Consider the following 21,837-nt stretch of genomic DNA (forward strand, 5'->3'; position numbering starts at 1 on the left):
TTATCTCCAGTCACTAGAAAACAGAAAGTAGGGCTGTGGATCCAGGGGTAGGGTGGTAGCCTCAAGCTGAAGAGCTCAGGGAGAGCGGCCAGGCCCAGAGTTCAAGCCCCATGATGCCCCCACCCCCAAAAAAAAGAAAGAAAAGAAAAAGGAAAGAAAATAATGCATCTGGCTAGGCCTGCAGCTCAGCAGTAGAGCATATATCAGACCTGCACAAGGTCCAGCATTCCACCCTAAGCAGGTACCTGGAGTCTTTCCCCTCCAGCACTGACCCACCTCTGGTTGAAGACTGGAATCTCTCTCACATAATCACTCAGGAACAATCTTAGGGAAGACACCAAAGAAATTAGGTCCAGCTAATGACAGTACCTGATGCTTACATTGCTTTTGTTCTTCACAGTAAGAACAATCAGAACAGCATGGCTGGGCTCTTTTCTGTGAACTCTGCTGCCACCACTTCCTAACTTGCCCTCTGGTACCCATCGGTGGCTCTCCACCAGATCCTGGCATCATCTCTCTCCTGTCCCTTTCTGTCTGCCTTCTTCCCTTTCCCAGTCCCTGAAGCCACCTCAGCTGGTGTGTGCTCCAAACACCCCTCTCTGCCTGTACCCTGACTCTTCTGCTGAAACTTCTTCTCTAAGACTCAGGTAAGCATCATAATGCTACCAGAACATTTAATTGGGATTCAGTTCCTTCACCATTTGCCTGTCTCATGACCTCAGCCTTTTCAGGTCTAGATGGGTCTAGCCCATGAAACACACACACACACACACACACACACACACACACACACACACACACACACACACACATTCACTCCTAACACCCTGAAGGAACTTCACAAGCCAGTCAGTCATTAGTCCTGCAAGAAGATGAACTGACCCTAGATTCAGTGGAGTGGAGTCAAGTAAGTTGTTTTCTTTTTTCTTCTTTTTTCCAGTAGTGAGGCTTGAACTCTGAGTCTAGGCTTTGTCCCTGAGCTCTTCAGCTCAAGGCTAGCTAGCACTCTACCACTTGAGCCACAGCAGTACTTCCAAGTCAGGTAAGTTTTGAGAATTCCAGAAGGAAAGCCCAAGAGCATGGGCTTCATAAGGAGGCAGGTGATTTAAGGACCCTATCCCCTGCCCCCCATACATGGGATTTATGGTGGGGCTGGAACTGAAGCCCCAAGCCCACCAGGACGCCAGCTGCCCCTGGCCAGCTGAGAGTAGAGCCTATAAAAGCTCCCTTCCATTTAAATGAGCATCCACTGAATACCAGGCAGGTCACCACCTCTATGGCTGTGGTGGGAGAATACACACACAGCCTCAGAGCCAGATGAGGGGAATCAAAGCTCACAGGAAGTGTTAAGGTGGAAGTGTTAAGGTCCCTACCTGTGGCCTTGCTGGACTCCAGAGTGTCCATGTTCCTTTGTATGTGGGGTGTGTGTGTGTGTGTGTGCAATCAATCCTAGAGCTTGAACTCAGGGACTGAGCACTGTCCCTGAGCTTCTTTGCTAGAGAGTAGTGTTTTGCCACAAGCCACAGCTCCATTTCCAGCTTCTTTTGATGGGTAACCGGAGATAAGGGTCTCCCTGGCTTTCCTGCCTGGTCTGGCTTTGAACCATTCTCCTCACATCTCAGCCTCCTGAGCAACCAGGATGGCAGGCGTGAACCACTAGGCCCCTGTCATGAAGGAATTTTTCTATCCTCCTTCTGCCCTTCTCAGCCCTTTCTCGTAGAAAATTGGATTCCACCCCTAGGACCTGCTATCTGCAACCTTTCTTTGTCTTCCTTTCTAACGCACCATGGGCATTTTCAGGCTCGGAGGTGAGGAAGAAAGTCTAGGACATTTACATTTCTCCTTTTGCTGGTGACATTGACCCATTTATCCTCTGCCCTGAGACCCTCTCCCCAGGGCTGCTCAGCCTGGACATCTGCCTCCCATTGTCCTCGCAGCCCGAAGGCGGCTCCAGTCTCCGGGTCCTACCCCAGTCTTGTGTCCCCAAACCCGCCGGGAAGCTGCTCCGTAGGTGTGCTTGGGCCACCATCCCCAGTGTGGCCTCTGCCCCGGGCCTCAGTTTCCCCATCTGCCGACGTGGCTGAAGGATGCCGGCTGTCCAGATCCAGAGAGGGAAGCTCTAAGCCAAGGTCACCGGTGAGGAAGGGTCCCCGCTTGCTGGGCGGCGCAGGCTCGGTGCGGCGCCCCGGGCCCGGCTCCCCTCCTCGGTGCGCCCCTCCCTGGCGGTCCTTTCCCCCTCTCCTCCTCTCCCCTGCCCTCCGCGTGTCGGCTCGCTCAGCTCGCCCGCCTCGCTCTTTCGCCGTCCTTCCCTTTCTCTCGCGTCTCCCGGACCGGGTCTCGGGGTCCCCGCGCCCGCCGGCCGCCGCCCGAGCCCCCGCCACCCCCGCAGGCCCGGCCCCGCCGCAGCGCGGGCGGTCAGTGCGCAGCGCCAGCGCGCGCCCCGAGCGCGGAGCCCGGAGCCCGGAGCCCCGAGCCCGATCGCCGGCTCCGACTCAGCTCGACCCGACCGCCGCCAGCCAGGTGAGGGCAGCCCCGAGGAGGCGGGGGCGCCGGGGCGCCCCTTTATTGCAGACGGGGGGTGGCCAGACGCGCGAGGGGATTGGGTCCTTTTTTCCTGACAAAGACGACACTTGGAAAGGATGGGTGGAGGGATGGTCTCGGGGAGACAGCATTTGGGGTGCCCCTTTCTGGGAATGTGTGTCATTTTTTTTCACAAGGCAGGATTGACTGGCTTCCGTGAAGTGGGATTAGCTTCTCGGGAGGGTTGGAGGGGTTTTCAGGGTAGATGGGTTGGGGGGGCCCGGGCTTGAGAGAAGGGTTAACTGGGAATGGGGGCTGGGGGCAGGGGGCTCAGCCTGACACCACTGCTGCTGCTTCTGTTGGTTCCTGGGCGCATGCTCTGCCCAGCGCTCTGTCCCAGTTTTTCTCTTTGAAGGTATTTTTGAGCCTCACCTGGACAGAGCTAGGAACGGCCATTTGCTTCCCGGCGCATGCCTCCCCCTCCCCGGACAGCCCACCTCCTCTGACCTGCTCCGAGAAGGACAGACACAAACAAAGACTTTGGCAGATGTGCTGTGGCTTGTGAAATGGAGGCTGGGCACGTGGGGAGACCTTTTTTTTTATTTTTTTATTTTTTTTGCCCTTGAACTCAGGGCCTGAGCACCGTCCTTGAACTTTCTCAAGACTAGATCTCTACCACTTGAGCCTCAGCATCACTTCCAGCTTTTTTCTATATATGTGGTACTGAAGAATGGAACCTTGGTCTTCGTGCATGCTAGGCAAGCACTTTACCATGAGGCTAAACTCCAGGCTCCACATGGAGAGACCTTTTGGCACCCCTGGGTGAACCAGTGTGTCAGGCAGAAGGCTGGGGGTGGAGTGGTCAGGGAGCCCCTGGGGTGACACTCTAGAAAAAGCTCAGGGTGGACAAAGACTAAGCTGTCCTCCGGGATCTCAAAAGACAAAAGGCTAGAAAGATTTTTGTTTGTTTGCTTTTGTTTGGGTTGCTCTCTTGTGTTCCTTCACCTGTATCCCCCTACTTGTTTCCCTGTCTCTTCCCAGGTTTTTTGAGAAGGGAAACTGAGGCAGCTGACAGGTTATCTGCAGATAGTTGTGTTGAGCAGGGAAGGGTGGTAGAAAGGAAAAATACATTGGAGTTAAAAATAAATCCTCAATTTAAGGTTTATCTTTGTGTTCTGTGGATGACCTTGGTCCAAAATGCACCTCCTTTGTTTGGGCCTCAAGTTTCTTATGTATAAAATGGGATAATTGGGCTCAGTAGCAAAGCACTTGCCTAGCAAGTGCAACATCCTATGCTTGATTCCCAGAGGGAAGGGAGAGGGAGAGGAAGGGAGAGAGAAAGAGGTGAGAAAGGGAAGGGGAGAGGGGGGGTGGGGGAGAGAGAGAGAGAGAGAGAGAGAGAGAGAGAGAGAGAGAGAGAGAGAGAGAGAGAGAGAGGGAATGTGTGTGTGTGATTGGGTGCCTGTAGTCTTTACCACTAGAGATGGACTCCATCTCTCCTTACCTTACTTCAAGGATATCCAAACTCACAGCATACCTTTTTTTTTTTGTCATGGGGCTTGAACTCTGGCCTGGGCATTGTCCCTAAGCTCTTCAATTCAAAGCTATGGCCCTACCCTTGAGCCAAGCCCCTGTTTTCTAGAAGTTAACTCGAAATAAGAGTCTCAGGTCCTTTTGTGCCTGGGCTGGCTTTGAACCTTGATCCTCAGATCTCAGCCTCCTGAGTAGCTAGGATTACAGGCCTGAGCCACCGTGCCCAGCTTCACAGCACACCTTTGTGAGAATTAGCCAAGAAGCAGTGGTTCACCTGACTAGCAGCTCCAGGTCTTTATCAGGAAAATTAGAAGTGTACCTTCACCCCATGTTTTCCCTCAACAGCTGGGCAAGTAGGATGTGGGTTCAATCCCAGCTCCCAGCAACCCTTTTGTGAACATCTTGGCTCAGGACACATCCTAGTTTGGAAGCACAGCTGTCCCTGGCAACTCTTCTCAGCAGGCCCCAAGCATCTCCAGATGCATATATAACTTCCAAGCCTTTTCCAGTGGTGCTCCATTCCTAGGCTGCCTCCACTCTCTTTCCTGCCTTGCCTCTTCAGATGCTTGCAATTTTAAGCCCCAAAGCCTGTGTCCTACTTTACAGAATAATGGAATCCTTCCACTGAAGACTCTTGTGAGTTAGGCAGTGCCTTCCCAAGCTCTCAGGCATAGGAATCCTATAGTCTCTATACCCCATAAGTCCAAAATGGGATTAAATCACTTTTCCGTTGGCCAGCCAGGAACAGAAGTTTCTGCACATCTGGGTAGCACTGCTGTTTACAAACCATGTTCATTCTTCACTGCTATCTCAGAGCATTCCTACCATAAGCTTGTATGAGGCCTTCTCCTCCATTCACAAGAGAGCTTAAGTAACTGGTCTAGAAAGTCAGACACTGGTGGCTCACGCCTCTAAGCTACTCAGGAGATTGAAATCTGAAGATCATGGTTTCCAGCCTGGGCAGGAAACTCCATGAGACTTTTTTAGGTGGTTGTTCCCATGAGATTTTTTTTTATCTCCAATTTTCTCACCAGAAAACTAGAAGTGGAGCTGTGGGCTCAAGGAATAGAGTGCTAGCCTTGAGCAAAAGAGCCCAGGCCTTGAGTTCAAGCCCCAGGACTGGCCAAAAAAAAAAAAAAAGTTTGGAAAATCTCTTGCCTAATCCAAACAGTCTGCAAGTGGAGTCTCGTGGCCAGTGGCATTCTTCAGCATCACTGTTAAGATATGCAGATGCTCAGGCTCCACTAAGAACCTGCAGAATCAACTCTGGGGATGGGACCGACTTACACGTGTGGTAAGCAGCCTGCCAGGTGACCTCGACGGAGGCACCCTCAAGTTTGAAAAGCACTGACCTCGTGCAAGAGCCTAAACTGTGGGTCAAGGACAGGGCTCGCGGACAAGGACCCACGTCCCCCCGTTTCGGGGACTGGGGATTGGGAGGCTGCCCCGGTCGGTCCAACCCTCGTCTCCTTGCCCTCTTCTCCCCTCCTAGACGCCATGCTGCTGCTCCTGCTGGGGCTGCTGAGCCCCGCGGCCTGCTGGGCCCTGGGCCCGGCTGCAGGCCCGGACGCCTCGGAGCTGCGGTCAGCCTTCTCGGCCGCGCGCACCACCCCGCTGGAGGGCACGTCGGAAATGGCGGTGACCTTCGACAAGGTCTACGTGAACATCGGCGGCGACTTCGACGCGGCCACGGGGCAGTTCCGCTGCCGCGTGCCGGGCGCCTACTTCTTCTCGTTCACGGCCGGCAAAGCCCCGCACAAGAGCCTGTCGGTGATGCTGGTGCGCAATCGCGATGAGGTGCAGGCGCTGGCCTTCGATGAGCAAAGGCGGCCCGGGTCGCGGCGCGCCGCCAGCCAGAGCGCCATGCTGCAGCTCGACTACGGCGACACGGTGTGGCTGCGGCTGCACGGCTCGCCGCAGTATGCGCTGGGCGCGCCCGGCGCCACCTTCAGCGGCTACCTGGTCTACGCCGACGCGGACGCCGAGGCGCCTGCGCACGGGCCGCGCGCGCGCCCGGAGCCGCGGTCCGCCTTCTCGGCGGCGCGCACGCGCAGTCTGGTGGGTTCCGACGCGGGCCCCGGGCCGCGTCACCGGCCGCTGGCCTTCGACACCGAGCTCGTCAACATCGGCGGCGACTTCGACGCCACGGCCGGCGTGTTCCGCTGCCGCCTGCCCGGCGCCTACTTCTTCTCCTTCACCCTGGGCAAACTGCCCCGCAAGACGCTGTCGGTGAAGCTGATGAAGAACCGCGACGAGGTGCAGGCCATGATCTACGACGACGGCGCGTCGAGGCGCCGCGAGATGCAGAGCCAGAGCGTGATGCTGCCGCTGAGGCGCGGCGACGCCGTCTGGCTGCTCAGCCACGACCACGACGGCTACGGCGCCTACAGCAACCACGGCAAGTACATCACCTTCTCCGGCTTCCTGGTGTACCCCGACCTCTCTCCCGCCGGCTTGCCGGAGCTCTGAACGCCGGGCCGCGGAGGAGCCCCGGAGGGCCCGGGACGTGCATGCCAAGCCGGTGCCAGCCCGACGGCCTGCCCTGCCCAGGGCAGCTAGACTCTGCCAATAAAGTGGGCCTATGCCGGTCAGCCCGAGGGTCCCCTTGTCTTGACTGCGACGCCCTTGCCCGTGGGGTGGGACAACTTAACTGCAGCCAGCCAGCCAGCCAGCCCACGGGCACCCAGGGTAGGGATCGGGTCCTGGGAGGGTGAGGAGGTAGGAGTTGGAAACATCAGGGCCTCCTCTCTCCATGTTGTGTCTCCCCTGTCCAGTGCACCCTTGAATCTGAACCCCCATTGGCCTATGACTTTATTCTCAGCGCCCAAGGTATTCCTTTCTATAACATGAGGCATCGTGATCACACCACCACACTTGGGGCGTAGGACTCAAGAAAAGGGCACGTTTTTTCTTCTGGGTGAATGGGAAAAGAGGATGAGGGATTGATACCTGCTTGCCTGCCTCCTGCTGTCTCAGGATCGTGTGAGGGGTTTGCTCAAGTAAGTAAGTCATCTGACATGGAAGGAAAAACACAGACTCAGAAAGTCAGAACAGGGCATTTATGGGAAGCACAATAGGGAATCAGAGTTAGACCTCTCCTAGCCTGCTTCAGCTCGACTCTGGGTGAGTGGTCCTCTCCTAGCCTAACTCTTTCCTCTGAGGCTTGTTGAGATGGAACCAAAGACATTTTTGGCTTCTCTCTCCAAAGAGGTAATGTTCTGCCCCCCTGTTTCTCTCCACTCTTCCAATGAACAGAACTCGAGAAGGCCATTCTCCACTTCCAGCCCAAATGGAGAGCTCACAGACCTGGAACCCCAGACCATTAGTCAGGCTTGAAATGAGTAACTTAAGATCGGAGGCTGAACACATTTCTGTAGTTCCACAGGATGGACTTAGAGGCTGACTTCCACTTAACTTGAGACAGCTTCTCCTTCATTATCCCTTAGATGCACTTCTCAGACCTGACCACTGGAGCACAAAACACTCAAATTTTGCCTTTTGTTCTGATGCCTATACCAGTCTCTGGCTTTCATCTTATTAAGGTCAGGGAACAAACACGGAAGGGGATATAATAAATCAAGCCCAGAAATCTGAGTAGGTCTCCAAATGGAGACCCTGTCTAGTATGAGTGTGGCTGAGGTTGGAAGGGTAGAGCTGGGAGGGAGTGATAGCAGGTGAAAGGGGAAAGGAAAAGTGGACAAGGATATACATTCAAGGCCACACTGAAGGGAGCTGGCCCTGGGGGCAGAAACCCTTGCACAGATCCCAGAGTGTTTCCTGAGCCAGGAGAGTGAAGACCTGGGCCTAGCGACTGCTCTCTTCAATCTCATTAGCTGCATGGAGCCGGTAGATGCAGGACAGGCTGGTGAGGAGCAGATGTTCAAAGGCCCTAGGGCTAAGAGGAGGCCCCCTGCGTAGGTCCTGAAGCTGCTGCAGCTGCTGCTCAGCACTCTCCAGGTCTCTGGGTACATGGTCCTAAAGAAGAAGCCCAAGTCAGTGGCCTGGACGTGTGGACACTAACTCCTCATCCTGGAGGCTCAGCTGCCCCATGACATCCAGCTTCAGCCCAGACCACAGCAGCTGCAAAAGGAGCCATTTTAAGTGGTGGCTGGAGTCTAGAGAGCAGGGCCAGGAGGATAAGCTGGGGATGGGGGAGACATAAGCATACAGACCTATACTAGATTTCCCCTACCCCCAGCAAGCCTACTCTGAAACATACCTCTTCCCAACCCTAAGTTAAGGGACCTCCAGACACCCCTGCCCTCATGTCCCAGGTTGGGAAGAATGACCTCAAACATCACTTCCGGGTTCTCTGATTCCTTCAGGCCATCTCCCACACTTGCATGGTCTGCAGGCTGCCCTGGGGCAGCAGAGCAGAATCAGTGCTTGCCTGAACACTCCCAGTTCTTCCAGTGCAGGAATGCCATCTTTTGCATTCTCACCGGCCCCATATGTACACATGTGCACACTGACAGATCTCAGAGTGCTACCCCATGCCTGGCTACCATCTCAGTACGTGCCCTTGCCAACAGGTCCTAAGACTCCCTGTCCCCCAGTAGTAATCTAGGAAGTGACCTAGAACAGTCCAGTGACTTTTCAGAGGATGAGTAACTCTGGGAAGGGCCTCCTTTCCTTGCTGCTGCTCAGTAGTGGATTGTGTGGGCACAGAACTAAATAGGCAGAATGTCCTTTGTGTTTTTCTATCTCATACCCTGAGGTGTTTCCTGACCCTTGAATTGTTTATCCCAAGCCCGTGGTAGGTCAAAGAACCCTGCTTTGAATGATTAGCTTGGGTTGGACCTTGAGTGCCCAGGGCAGTCTTCATAGACTTCACTTATACCTTTGGGGTCTACATCTTTACTCACTGCAGCAGACATCACCCACAGATCCTCAGCCCTTGTGAGGATAGCTAGACTCAGCTAACTGGTATCAGCCAGTGGCCTTCTTTGCTCTTATCCAGTCCAAAGCCCCAGTACCTGCAGGGTGCTGTGTCCCAATCACCCACTGGAGGAGATAAATGGCAACCACCAGGCAAACCAGGAACTTCAGTGTGCTGGCCATGCTGTACCACATTCTTGAGTCTCTGCTCCCTCAGCTGCCTGCCATATACCACAGCTACAGCTTTCCACCACAGGCTGCTCCCCTGTTCTGTTCCAATCGTCAGTCTTCAGGGCTGAAGAGAAGCACTGGCTGTGGCTTCTTCCACTTCCCAGGGGCTCCTTCCACCCTGGTTTTGGTAGTAGCAGCTTGTTCACGTCCAGATGGGTGGGATGTTTAGTTTGTAAGAAAAATGGTGTTTGGTAGCAAACATTCTAGCTTGGCCCTTCCAAAGGGAATGATACTACCTGTCCTCACATTCAAAACATCCTGCTACCCAGGCCAATCTCTAAAATTGTCCAGCCCAGCCTCTAGGGAGTTCTTCAGCTGCCAAGAGCACCAGCTGCAAAGCATGGCTCTCCAGCGTCATGAAGCTGGGCTGGACAGCCCATGCAAGGCAGAGCAAAGCACACTTATCTCAGGCACTCAGTCACGGGAGGGACCTCTAAATCAGCTGGGGTTGGGAGTATAGGCAGTTCCTTGGTGCTTTTTTCCCCAACCCTAAAGTCTCTGCTACTTGCTAATGTTCTTGATTCAGACCAGAAACCAGGAAGGGTATCCCTTTAAGTAGTTTAGCCCCAAGAGTCAGGATACAGGGAGGACACAGGGTTAAAGACTCAAAAATGAGCTTTTTGGGTTTTTTTTTTTTGCCAGTTGTGGGGCTTGAACTCAGGGCCTGAGCACTGTCCTTGGACTTTTCTCAAGGCTAGAGCTTTACCCTTGAGCCACAACACCACTTCGTTTTTTTTTTTTTTTTTTCTATGTATGTGGTGCTGAGGAATTGAACCCAGGTCTTTGTGCATGCTAGGCAAACACTCTACCACTAGGCCAAACTCCTGGCCCCCAAAATGAGCTTCTTAAATACTCTCCCTGCCTTGATGTAGGCTTGCTTTTCTTGTGGGTGTCTGGATCAGAGGAGAGTTGCCCTGTTGCCACCCAAGCTTCTGGACTCATCAGCTGCCAGTCTGCTGAGGTAAGGGGCTTCCTCCAACAGTTGTTGAGATCCTCTGGTTTTCATTAGAGGCCATCCTACACATATCCTGAACTCTGTGGTCTTATAAGATTCACAGCTCCAGACTCCCTCTCAGAAATACTTTTGGCCTACAGGTCATGACATTTGCAACTGCACCATTTAGTGCCATTAAAATAGACCATGCTGGGCCAGGAGTTTGGCCTAGTGGTAGAGTGCTTGCCTAGCATGCACAAAGACACAGGCTTGATTCCTTGGTACCACACACATAGAAAAAAGCTGGAAGTGGTGCTGAGGCTACAGAGGTAGAGCTCTGGCCTTGAGAAAGCCCAAGGAGAGTGCTCAGGCCTTGAGCTCAAGCCCAGGATTGGCAAAAAAAAAAAAAAAAAAAAAAAAATAGACCATGCTTTGGCATGATCTTTGCCAGACCAGGAAACACCTGCCTGCACCCACCCTCTTCTAGTCAGTGTTCCTTTTGCCCATTAAAAGCAACACACAGGAGTTTTAAGTAGGAGTTTATTTACATGGACACTCATGGATAAGGTATAGTTTTTAAGATCCACATGTCTTCTCTGGGGCTACTTGGCTTCAGGTTTCTTGACCCCAGCTTCAAGCTTGAGATTCTCAGGGGGCTGACGATAGGCAGGGAAAGCCTCCCAGGGGCTGTTCAGATCAAACTTGCGGAACTCTTGAGCCAACTCCACAGGCTCAGCCACCACCCGCTTCACCTCATCATCGTAGCGTAACTGTAAGAGGGAAAGTAAATTTGTAGCTATAGGCCACATCCAGAAAGCCATTAGTAAATCCCCCATCTCTTTTTTGTTGGTAGTGGTACTGGTAAATGAACTCAGGGTCTCATTTTTTCTAGGCAGGCATATACTCTACCACTTGAACCAACTTTCAACTCCTCCACTTTTTTTTTTGGGGGGGGGCGGTTCCAGTACTGGGGCTTGAACTCAAGACCTGTGCTCTTGCTTGGCTTTTTCACTCAAGGTTGGAACTTCACCATTTGAATCACATCTCCAATTTGGCTTTTTTTTGCTGGTTAAATGGAGATACAATCTCAATGATTTTTCTGCCTAGTCTGGCTTTAAACAATGATCCTCCAGGTCTCAGCCTTCTGAGTAGTTAAGATTATAGGCATGAACGACCAGTACCTGGCTTGAGCACTTTTCTGAATAGGTCCAATAGCCACTGCTTCCCACCGCCCCGGCCCCCCACCCCCCCAAATCTGAAGCTGGACACTTGGCATTGCTTTTCTTGCTATTGAAGAGTCACCAGAAAAGGTAAGGATAACCAGGTAGTGAATGAAGAGACAAGCCATGTAAGGAAGACAGAGGCGGGGGATTGGGTGAAAAGCAAAAGGAAGACACCAGAAGTAACTCTAAGGGAAATAGGACCAAGTACATAGAACAGTGTTTCAGTACTGAAGCAGCAGGGCTGGAGTGCCACACCTTTCACAGACTGCAAAAGCTTCACATGTGGCCCCTGTAGTGCCTCACACCTATAACTCTAGCTACTCAGAAGCCTGAGATCTGGGGATCCTAGTTTGGAGTCAGTCCAGGAAGACAAATCTATGAGAGTTTTATCTCCAATGAACCAGCAAAAACCCAGAAATGGAGAACTGACTCAAGTGATAGCACCAGTCTTAGACAAAAACCTTAGGGCAATGCTAGGCCCTGAGTTCCGGCACACAAGTGCACACACAAATTCACATGTATATATTAAACTATCAGTGAACATAAAGCATCATGAAATTCTCTTTTTTTTTTTTGGGCAGTCGTGGGGCTTGGATTCTGGGCCTAAGCGCTGTCCCTGAGCTCTTCAGTTCAAGGCTATTCCCCTACCCCTTTCAGCCTCAGCTCCACTTCTGGTCTTCTAGTGGTTAATTGGAGTTAAGAGTCTCACAGTCTTTAGTGGCTGGGCTGGCTTTGAATAGCGATCCTCAGGTCTCAGCCTCCACTGAAATTCTTTATAAAACGCTTGTAATCACATCACTGGTCCTGTTTTCATGACCATTCTTAAAGGTCAATCATCTAGGATTCCAGAGATCCAGAGCAGAACAAATAACCTCCCACTTTCAGGGCTTGGGATAGACTGTGTCCTTCAGTCTGCCTTGTGCATTAAAGTGATCATTACAATAACTATGATACAGCAAGCTTTATACATTTATCATTTAATGCTTAGCACTCATCATTTAGTACTACTGTTGTTCCCATTATACAGATGAGTAAATGGAGTTCTAGTTGAATAACCTGAACTCTACAGCCCAGGTTCTTAAGCCATTAAAATCCAGACCTTATTCCTACCATGAACAGGATTCTCCAGGTTCCCTGCAAATCTCTCCCTAAGAATGCCACACCAATTTCCAGACTCCTACCTCAACATAACCAGAGAGAGGAAAGTCTTTCCGAAAAGGATGTCCCTCGAAGCCATAATCTGTCAGGATCCTTCTTAGGTCAGGATGGTTAGCAAAGAAGACTCCAAACATGTCCCAGATCTAGAAACACAATATTCTTAGATAACCAGGGCATCAAAGCCAGCAACAGAGATGAGTGGCCATACTGATTTTTTTTTTCTTTTTTTTTGGTGGGTCATGGGGCTTGAACTCTGGGCCTGGGCAATGTCCCTGAGTGCTTCAGCTTAAGGCTACCACCCTACCTCTTGAGCCACAGCCCCATTTCCTGCTTTTTAGTGATTAAATGAAGAGTCTCTTGGTCTTTAGTGCCTGGGCTGGCTTTGAACCGTTATCCTAGATCTCAGCCTCCTGAGTAGCTAGGATTACAGGTGTGAGCTACTGCGCCTGGCTGGCCATACTGATTTTAACTGTGGCTAAAACTAATTCTGGCAACTTGGTCCAGAGACAGAGCCCACTATATACAGTAACTTACCTCTCTCTCATACCAATTGGATGCTATATACACAGAGACACTGGATTCAAGGGGTGTCAGCTCATCTGTGTACGTTTTCACACGAACTCGTGAATTAAAACGCAGAGACAACAGGTTGTAGACAATCTAGGGGGAACAAAAAGAGCTGGAGGAACCAGATGGTTCAAATTTCAGGTTAGCAACACAGCAAGATCCTGTCTCCAAAATAAAGGAAATGTGGCTTAGTGGTAGAGTGCTTGCCTAGCATGCATGAAGCTCTGGATTCCATTCCTCAGTACCATATAAACAGAAAAGGCCAAAAGTGGTGCTGGGCTCAAGGAGAAGAGCTCTAGTCTTGAGAAAGCTCAAGGACAGTGCCCAGGCCCTGAGTTCAAGCCCCACGTCTGGCAAAAAACAAAACAAAAGTCTGTAATCCTAGCTACTCAGGAGGCTGAGATCTAAGGATCACGGCTCAAAGCCAGCCTGGGGAGGAAAGTCTGTGAGACTCTTCTCTCCAATTAACCACCACAAAATCAGAAGTGGCACTGTGTCCCAAAGGGGTAGAGTGCTAGTCTTGAGCAAAAAGAGTTCAAGCCCCATAACCAAATAACAATAATAAAACAATGTCTGTGGTTATGCAGGTTATACAACAGAGCCAATATTCACATTCAGTGTCTACTACTACTCTGATTTAATTTCTGTGTTCTACTATTTGACCCAAACTGAAACTGTAACTAAGGAAGCAAGCTCCAGTTCCCATAGATGGCTATTACCTGAAAATGTTCCATCCCCTTCCTTAGCCTTACTACCCAAACCACCTCAAATCTCCTGGCTGACCTCAAAACGGTTCTGTCGTGTTGGAATGTCTACTGCTGTCAAGTCAGACAAGGATTTGAACTGTGCATTGGTGTGATCCTTGAGGAAAGTCAAAACCGGGATGATTCCATCAGGATGAACACAGATCTCCAACTCATTAAAGCAGGTCACCTGTAGACAGGAAAAGGCCGGGGAGAGGGAAGACATAGCTATTAAGGGAGCAGCTAACTTCAACTGGAGTTACTTAGTTTAAGGTAGAGAAAGAAACTCAAGTTTGAGATAAAGCCTACGGTTTCTTTCAAGACAACTGCCCACTCCCAAATGCCCTGAGGACATGGTTGTTTCTTTACCCAGATCCAAGAACAGTAGAGAACATTACCTGAACTTGCTGAACATACTTGGGCAGGATTTCAGCCACATATTCTCCAAAAGCCGAGAGCTGCTTGTGGACCTCAATTTTCTGTTGTCTGAGAGTGGCTGGAAAGAAAAGCATATTTAAGAAGGCAGCAACCAGCTGTGCCTTTAGTCTCTTGAAAAGGATGTCATCTACCACTAGGGTTCCCTGCAGAATCTTAAGAATAGTTCAGGTGGCAAGTCCCTATTCTAGGGAGTAGGAGGCGGTGAAAACTTGTGGAAAATGTCACCTCATTTCATAGAATGCAGCCTATTACTACTGCAGTTAGGGTCTCTGCCTCTTCTTGAAATTATTCCACATTGCTTCTCTCAGATTTCCTGTCATTGTAAGGCAGTACTATTTACTAACAGATAAGGAGCTCTTTTAAGGATGGGACCCAAGACCCTCAAGCCAAGAACTTCAGGACTGAAGAGCCCTCACAGATTATCTTATTGAAACAACAGAATGTGTGTGATTGTGTGTATTCAGAAAATTAAGGCCAAGAAAAGGTAGGGCAGGCCTTCTATAGCCCAGTCTGGTGTTGCTATAACAAAGTCACTCTATAGTTATGTGACCCTAAAACACTGGGTACACACACATCACAGCCTGAGGAGTAATGATTAAATGTGCTTTCCCTCAGTAGATCTCTGCCATTCTCTAGGTCTGTAGTTGGGCACTTTTATTGTCTGGATTGTTTTTCAATGTACAGGCAGTAAAATATTACCCCACCTCATAACAAGATTATTCACTACCAGGCTTAGTGAGTTATCTGGCACGCAGAATGTAATGAACGGGAGTTAACTACTACTCCTGGGCTCTGAGACCCAAAGTTTCGTTTCCTGCTTTCAGAGCGCTAACCATTGAAGCAAACAAAATGGACCTCGTAAAAACTGACAGAGGAAACTACGGCCCAAACGGATCAGTGAGACCTAGGTAGGGCAGAGAGGCATCGATTCTGCCTGTAGGTGAGAGACCCTTGCAATCAAGTTTCCAGAGGCAAGAAGAAATCGGCCAGGACCCAGGGAAGGGCATTCTGGGGCAGGGGCGAACACCGGAGGGAGGTACGCGAGGAGCCCCGGCGGGCGCTCGGAGGAAGGGCGCGGCGCGCATACTCACGGCGCGCGTCGGCCGCGGCGCTCTCCCACCTCGCCCGCTGCAGCAGCACCGAGGGTCGCCCAGCCCCTGCACAGGGAGACAAGTTAGAAGGGCGCGGGGCGGGGCCTGGGGGCGCGCCACCTCCATCCCGGACCCTGGTCTCGGCCAGCGGCCGGCCTCTCACCCCTGGCCACAGCGGCGGCCCCCACAAGCCCGCGCCTCCAGACCACGGCCGCCGCGGCCGCCATGCTTCCCGGATGCAGACCCGGCGGCGCAGCGAAAGCTGACGGGACGGGACGCGGAGCCCCAAGGACACGGACCGGAAGCGGAAGTGTGCAGCGTCTGTTCTTCCGGGCGGAGAAGAAGCCGGAAGCAGAGGTTCCGGGTTCCTGGCACCGGGATGAGAGGAGGGAACGCCGGTGAGAAAGCCAGACCAGCAGGTGAGAGTACAGTGAGGCCAAAGTAGCCCTAGTTTCGTGTAGCAGCAGTTGGAGAGAAGGCGAAGACGCTGAGGAATCGAACCGGTGAGACCAGGAGGGGAAGGGACGGGCATTCGGGGCTCTTACGTTCCACACCCCCTCCCCCGCTCCGCCAGCTGAGCTTTTGGTGGGCAGGCCGAGCCACTGGGGGCTAGGGGAGAAAACGGTTTCCCTGGCGACTCTAGGTGGACTGGGGACACGCTTCCAGCCCGAAGGGCGATGGTCCTCCTTGTGCTTAGGGCTAGGGACAGTTGGGCTCTGTCTCGAGTTCTGGAATGGACTTTCGAGAAATCATTTGGGCGAGCTGGTAAGTCGGGACAAAGTCAGAAGAAAGCAAGAATAAGGTTTTAGGTTGGCCCAGTCCACGCCTCGTATTGGAGAGCGAGGAGAGGGGGAGGGAAGCTGACCAGAAGAACGTGGGTGTCCTTTTCTGACTTTTTGCTTCCCTAACCTAGCGCCGTCTAACTCGGAGCTTCACTATTTTAATGCCATCTTATTTGGTTCGTAAGGGTTTTGAAAAGATGATGGGCTTCCTGCAGACCGTTGCTTTCACATGTGGACCTAAGTCCTAAGTCTTTTGTTACATCACGGGAAGGAATATTTAGTGTTCTTTCAGGGAAACCAACATTTAGAACTTTATTGATTTCATTAGAGGAGATCTGCCAACTTCAGGAAAGGAAGCCAGCTCCAAGTGAAGGAGAATGTTAGGGACATCAGGGTTTAAACACTTCTCCCAGTTGTATTCACAGACGATTGCTGTGAATTCCTTAAATTCTTCACAGTGGTTATTTGCTTTTCAGACAGCTGGAAGAGAAAGAAGTTGGCTACCATGGAATCACCAGAAGAGCCTGGAGCATCCATGGATGAGAATTACTTTGTGAACTACACTTTCAAAGATCGGTCCCATTCAGGGAGAGTGGCTCAGGGCATCATGAAACTGTGTCTAGAGGAGGAGCTCTTTGCTGATGTCACCATTTCAGTGGAAGGCCGGGAGTTTCAGCTCCACAGGCTGGTCCTGTCAGCTCAGAGCTGCTTCTTTCGGTCCATGTTCACCTCTAACCTGAAGGAGGCCCACAACCGAGTGATTGTACTGCAGGATGTCAGTGAGTCTGTTTTCCAGCTCCTGGTTGATTATATCTACCATGGGACTGTGAAACTTCGTGCTGATGAGCTGCAGGAAATTTATGAGGTGTCAGACATGTATCAGCTGACATCTCTCTTTGAGGAATGTTCTCGGTTTTTGGCCCGCACAGTGCAGGTGGGAAACTGCCTTCAGGTGATGTGGCTGGCAGATAGGCACAGTGATCCTGAGCTCTACACTGCAGCCAAGCATTGTGCCAAGACCCACTTGGCCCAGTTACGGAGCACAGAGGAATTTCTCCATTTGCCCCACCATCTACTCACAGATATCATCTCGGGTAAGTTTAAAAGGGGATATATTCTACCCAAATATTTAGGTATGATGTGCAGTAAATGTTCTAATTCAGGAGGAAGAAGCCCTCAAGTTTCCTGGTGAGAGTTTACATTGCTATTTCTAGTAGGAATGTAGATTGAGATTGAATTAAATTTAGTTAAGCTGCTGTCAAACGTAGAGTTCCTTAAAGAAGAAGTAGCCTGGGAAAGAAAATGTTCTGTACTGCCCCTAAAGCTTTGTGTATGCTAGGCAACCACTCTACCACTGGGCCGTGCTCCCTGCCTATAAGAGTTTTCTTGCCTGGACTGGCTTTGCACCACCATCCTCAGATCCCAGCCTTCTAAGTAGCTAGGACTTATAGGTGTGAGCCAAAGATGAAAATACTGTTATTATTATTATTATTATTACTATTATTATTATCACTCCTGGGGCTTAAACTCAGGGCCTGGGCACTGTTTTTGGACTTTCTCAAGACTAGAGCTCTACCGCTTGAGCACCACTTCCAGCTTTTTCTGTTTATATGATACTGAAGAATCAGGGCTTCGTGCTTGTGAGGCCTGCACTCTACCATTAGGTCACACTCCAAGCCAGATGAAATGTTTTAAATGATGGGACAGCTTTATGTAACAATCATAAGCCTGCAAGTGAGATGTAGCCATTCATAAAAATGCTGAGTTTTGCCACCTTGTAGGGTTGTTTCCATAGCATGTGGAAGCATTTCAAGGTATCTATACTATTTGAGCCTATTTTTGTACCAGACCTGGGGCTTGAACTCAGGGTTTGGCTGCTATTTAAACTTTTATTCTCCCCCACCAGGCAAGGTGGCTCACACCTGTAATCCTAGCTACTCAGGAGGCTGAGATCTGAGGATCACGATTCAAAGCCACCCTGGGCACTAAAGGCTGTGAGACTCTTATCTCTAGTTAACCACTAGAAAACTGAAAGTGGTGCTGTGGCTCCGGTGGTACGGTGGTAGCCTTGGCAGAAGCGCTCAGGGACAGCACCCAGAGTTCAAGCCCCATAACCCTGACAAAAACAAAAACAAACCTTTAGTGCTCAAGTCTAGCCCTTGAGCCACAGCTCCATTTCTGGCTCTCCAGTGGATAGTTGGGGATAAGAATTTCACTCAGTTAAGCCAGACACCTGTAATCCTAACTACTCAGGAGGCTGAGATCTGAGATCTGAGGATCAAGGTTCAAGGCCAGTCTGGGAAGTAAAGGACTTGAGCCTCTTTTTTTTTGGGGGGGGGGTCAATCTTGGGGTTTGAATTCAGGGTCTGGGTGCTGTCCCTGAGCTCTTCAGCTCAAGGCTATCACCCTACCCCTTGAGCCACAGTGCCACTTCTGGTTTTCTAGTGATTAATTGAGATAAGAGTCTCCAGGTCTTTAGTGCCTGGGCTGGGTTTGAACTGCGATCCTCAGATCTTAGCCTCCTGTGTAACTAGGATTACAGGCATGAGCCATCCAGTCCAGCTGGTTCACATCGTTAAAGCTATTTGCCTTGAGTTTCCCTTTGAGATGATCAGATTGCCACTGATTATAACTTTCTTTGGCTTTCACAGATGGGGTTCCATGTTCCCAGAACCCCACAGAAGCAATAGAAGCCTGGATCAGTTTTAATAAGGAAGAACGAGAGGCTTTTGCAGAATCACTTAGGACTAGTTTAAAGGTAAGGCAGATTTCTTATAAATTGGGTACCAAAATCACACTGCATTCTGGCCTGGCCTCTTTGGTGCCTACTAAATAAATCATCTGTCTTGAAGTTGCTATGAGCTGGAAAGAATGCTGTATCCATGACCCCAGAAACCACCAGTCTGTGAGCTTCAGAGCTCATGTAGCTTTTGTACTCTTTCCCCAACACTTATCTCCTTCAGAGAATTTTCTTTATTTGATAACAGTCCTTTGTCTAGGATGCCTAGGATTAAAAACAGTTTTTAAAAAGCTGCAAAAGCTGGACACCACTATTTTATACCTATAATCCTAGCTGTTCAGGAAGCTGAGATCTGAGAATCATATTTTGAATCCAGCCCAGGCAAACTACCAAAAAAGCCTCAAGTGATGAAGCTCAGACACAGCACCCAGGCTTGAGTTCAAGCCCCAGGACCAGCAAAAACAAACAAACAACTGCAAGAGTACGCATGGTAGCAACACAGTCTGGAACCCCAGCGTCTAGGATGCTGATGCAGGGCTGGGATGTGGCCTAGTGGTTGACTGCTTGCCTAACATGCACAAAGTCCTCTGTACCACAGAAACAGAAAAAGCCAGAAGTAGCCCTGTGGCTCAAGTGTCAGAGCACTCGCCTTGAGCAAAAAGAGTTCAAAGACAGTGCCCAGGCCCTGAGTTCAAGCCCAGGATTGCCCCCCCCCCCCCAAAAGGAGCAGGGGCAGGGGGCACTTTTAATAGGATGCTGGTACAAGAGGATTCCAAGTTTGAGGCTATCTTAGGTTACAAAGCAATATCCCCTTTCTTTTTTGATCAGTCATGGTACTTGAACTCTGGGCCTGGGTGCTGTCCCTGAGCTCTTCAGCTCAAGTGGCTCTACCACTTGAGCCACAGAACCACTTCTGGTTTTCTGGTTAATTGGAGATAGTCTCACGGACTTTGGTGCCCAGGCTGGCTTTGAACTGCAATCCTCAGATCTCAGCCTCCTGAGTTAGCTAGGATTATAAGTGTGAGCCACCAACACTCAGCTGCAATACTCTTTCAAAAATGTAAAAATTAAAATATAGCTGGGCATGGTAGCTCATACTTGTAATCCTAGCTACTCAGGAGGCTGAGATCTGAGGATCACAGTTCAAAGCCAGCCCGGGGATTAAAGACTGAGAGACTCTTATTTCCAGTTGATCACTAGAAAAGGGGAAGTGGGGCTGTGGCTCCTGGGGTAACGTGGTAGCCTTGAGCTGAAGAGCTCAGGGACAGTGCCCAGGCCCAGGGGTAGGGAGGTAGCCCTGAACTGAAGAGCTGTCCTTTTTTTTGGTTATGGGGCTTGGACTCTGGGCCTGGGCTGTCCCTGAGTTCTTAAGTTCAATGCTACTGCCCTATCCCAGGGCCTGGCGTTGTCCCTAAGCTCTTTAGCTCAAGGCTAATGCCCTACCACTTTGAGCCACAGGGCTACTTCCAGCTTTCTAGTGGTTAATTGGAGATAAGAGTCTCAGAAATTTTCATGTCCAGGGTGACCCTCAGGTCTCAGCCTCCTGAGTTAGCCATGAGTATATGGGTGAGCTACTAGTGCCCCGCTGAATTTATCATTTTAATCTGGCCAACAGGAAATTGGGGAGAACGTGCACATTTACCTTATCGGGAAAGAGTCATCTCGCACCCATTCATTGGCTGTGTCCTTGCACTGTGCAGAGGATGACTCCATCAGTGTAAGTGGCCAGAACAGCTTGTGCCACCAAATTACTGCAGCCTGCAAGCATGGAGGAGACCTGTATGTGGTAGGGGGGTCCATTCCACGGCGCATGTGGAAGTGCAACAATGCTACTGTTGACTGGGAGTGGTGTGCACCTTTGCCCCGAGACCGGCTCCAGCACACCCTGGTGTCTGTGCCTGGGAAAGATGCCATTTACTCCCTGGGTGGCAAGACACTGCAGGATACTCTCTCCAACGCAGTCATTTATTATCGGGTCGGTGATAACGTGTGGACAGAGACAACTCAGCTAGAGGTGGCTGTGTCTGGGGCCGCTGGTGCTAACCTCAATGGAATCATCTATTTACTAGGGGGTGAGGAGAATGACCTGGACTTCTTTACTAAACCTTCCCGACTAATCCAATGTTTTGACACAGAAACAGACAAGTGCCACGTGAAGCCCTATGTGCTGCCCTTTGCAGGCCGCATGCACGCAGCTGTACATAAAGATCTTGTATTCATCGTGGCTGAAGGGGACTCCCTGGTGTGCTATAATCCCCTGCTAGACAGCTTCACTCGGCTTTGCCTTCCTGAGGCCTGGAGCTCTGCCCCATCCCTCTGGAAGATTGCCAGCTGTAATGGGAGCATCTATGTCTTCCGGGACCGCTATAAGAAGGGGGACGCCAACACCTACAAGCTGGACCCTGCCACGTCAGCTATAACTGTCACGAGAGGCATCAAAGTGCTGCTTACCAATTTGCAGTTTGTATTGGCCTAAGAGCGATGGAAACGAGCAGCGGATTCCTTTGTCCTTCCCTTTTCCAGCACCTCCCTTGAAGCTCAATTCGGAGTAATGTGTTAGTTTGGACATTCAGTAGAAAGCAGCACTTCCAGCCTTGCCCTAAACCCATTTGAGACTTAGTAGACTGCTTCTTCTCAGCTGGCTGCTTGAACTGAGGTGGCCATCCCACGATCCCCTGCCTCAGTACAGATTGCTTAGACAGGCTCTTCTCTGACCTTAGGCACAGCCTCCCTCTTTACCTGATCAGTGTTAAATAGGAGTTACCCAATCCCAGGGCAGAAGGAAAGATGCCCATTCCTTTTTTTTTTTTTTTTTACAGCCAGCCAAGTGGCTAGTTCATCTGAACTAGCTTTACACAATTAGGTATTAGAGTTTTCCTTCAGGCTTTGGTTGGGAGAATGGACTAAGCTGAAGGTGTTCTTCACCAGCAAGACTCAACTCTAGAATTCAGGACGTTCCTTCCATTGTTTTCATCTGTCTGTCAGGAAAAGTAATTTTG

At 50.7% G+C, this 21,837-nt stretch overlaps 4 protein-coding genes across 6 annotated transcripts; 2 read left to right on the forward strand and 2 right to left on the reverse strand.

The window, feature by feature from the left end:
* Positions 1-2,139: 2,139 nt before the first annotated feature.
* On the forward strand, positions 2,140-6,644 carry C1qtnf4 (C1q and TNF related 4). Its single transcript, XM_090348901.1, has 2 exons — positions 2,140-2,520; positions 5,546-6,644. The coding sequence occupies exon 2, from the start codon at positions 5,551-5,553 to the stop codon at positions 6,520-6,522; it is 972 nt and encodes a 323-aa protein (XP_090205027.1). The 5' UTR covers positions 2,140-2,520; positions 5,546-5,550; the 3' UTR covers positions 6,523-6,644.
* Positions 6,642-9,126, reverse strand: Fam180b (family with sequence similarity 180 member B). Its single transcript, XM_090349240.1, is given in 4 exon segments — positions 6,642-6,755; positions 7,777-8,133; positions 8,343-8,413; positions 9,030-9,126. Coding segments are annotated over 4 exon segments (639 nt in total).
* Positions 9,127-10,622: 1,496 nt separating this feature from the next.
* On the reverse strand, positions 10,623-15,563 carry Ndufs3 (NADH:ubiquinone oxidoreductase core subunit S3). Its single transcript, XM_090347705.1, has 7 exons — positions 15,480-15,563; positions 15,317-15,382; positions 14,186-14,283; positions 13,828-13,977; positions 13,012-13,137; positions 12,501-12,620; positions 10,623-10,866 (listed from the first exon to the last, which is right to left on the reverse strand). Exons 1-7 carry the CDS (start codon positions 15,541-15,543, stop codon positions 10,699-10,701), a joined length of 792 nt encoding a protein of 263 aa, XP_090203831.1. The 5' UTR covers positions 15,544-15,563; the 3' UTR covers positions 10,623-10,698.
* A 37-nt stretch (positions 15,564-15,600) lies between these two features.
* On the forward strand, positions 15,601-21,444 carry Kbtbd4 (kelch repeat and BTB domain containing 4). 3 transcript variants are annotated; one of them, XM_090347702.1, is made up of 4 exons: positions 15,601-15,819; positions 16,575-17,192; positions 18,750-18,856; positions 20,454-21,444. In XM_090347702.1, the coding sequence occupies exons 2-4, from the start codon at positions 16,604-16,606 to the stop codon at positions 21,312-21,314; spliced, it is 1,557 nt and encodes a 518-aa protein (XP_090203828.1). In that variant the 5' UTR covers positions 15,601-15,819; positions 16,575-16,603; the 3' UTR covers positions 21,315-21,444. The 3 variants fall into 3 exon arrangements, with proteins under 3 accessions (XP_090203828.1, XP_090203827.1, XP_090203829.1); XM_090347701.1 differs by having other exon boundaries at positions 15,601-15,735; XM_090347703.1 differs by lacking the exon at positions 15,601-15,819 and adding an exon at positions 15,994-16,081.
* The last annotated feature ends 393 nt before the right edge of the window (positions 21,445-21,837 follow it).

Source organism: Megascapheus bottae, chromosome 16 (assembly GCF_031878675.1).
Source record: "Megascapheus bottae isolate mThoBot1 chromosome 16, mThoBot2.hap1, whole genome shotgun sequence".
Lineage (NCBI taxonomy): Eukaryota > Metazoa > Chordata > Mammalia > Rodentia > Geomyidae > Megascapheus > Megascapheus bottae.

Coding starts and splice junctions, on each gene's coding strand:
- Ndufs3 (XM_090347705.1), bottom strand. CDS start 15,543: ATGGCGGCCGCGGCGGCCGTGGTCTGGAGGCGCGGGCTTGTGGGGGCC. Junction 13,138..13,827: donor CACGACAGAACCGTTTTGAG/GTCAGCCAGGAG, acceptor TGTTCCCCCTAG/ATTGTCTACAACCTGTTGTC. Junction 10,867..12,500: donor CTCTCTCTGGTTATGTTGAG/GTAGGAGTCTGG, acceptor TCCCTCTTACAG/TTACGCTACGATGATGAGGT.
- C1qtnf4 (XM_090348901.1), top strand. CDS start 5,551: ATGCTGCTGCTCCTGCTGGGGCTGCTGAGCCCCGCGGCCTGCTGGGCC.
- Kbtbd4 (XM_090347703.1), top strand. CDS start 15,994: ATGGTCCTCCTTGTGCTTAGGGCTAGGGACAGTTGGGCTCTGTCTCGA. Junction 16,082..16,574: donor GAAATCATTTGGGCGAGCTG/GTAAGTCGGGAC, acceptor TTTGCTTTTCAG/ACAGCTGGAAGAGAAAGAAG. Junction 17,193..18,749: donor ACTCACAGATATCATCTCGG/GTAAGTTTAAAA, acceptor TGGCTTTCACAG/ATGGGGTTCCATGTTCCCAG.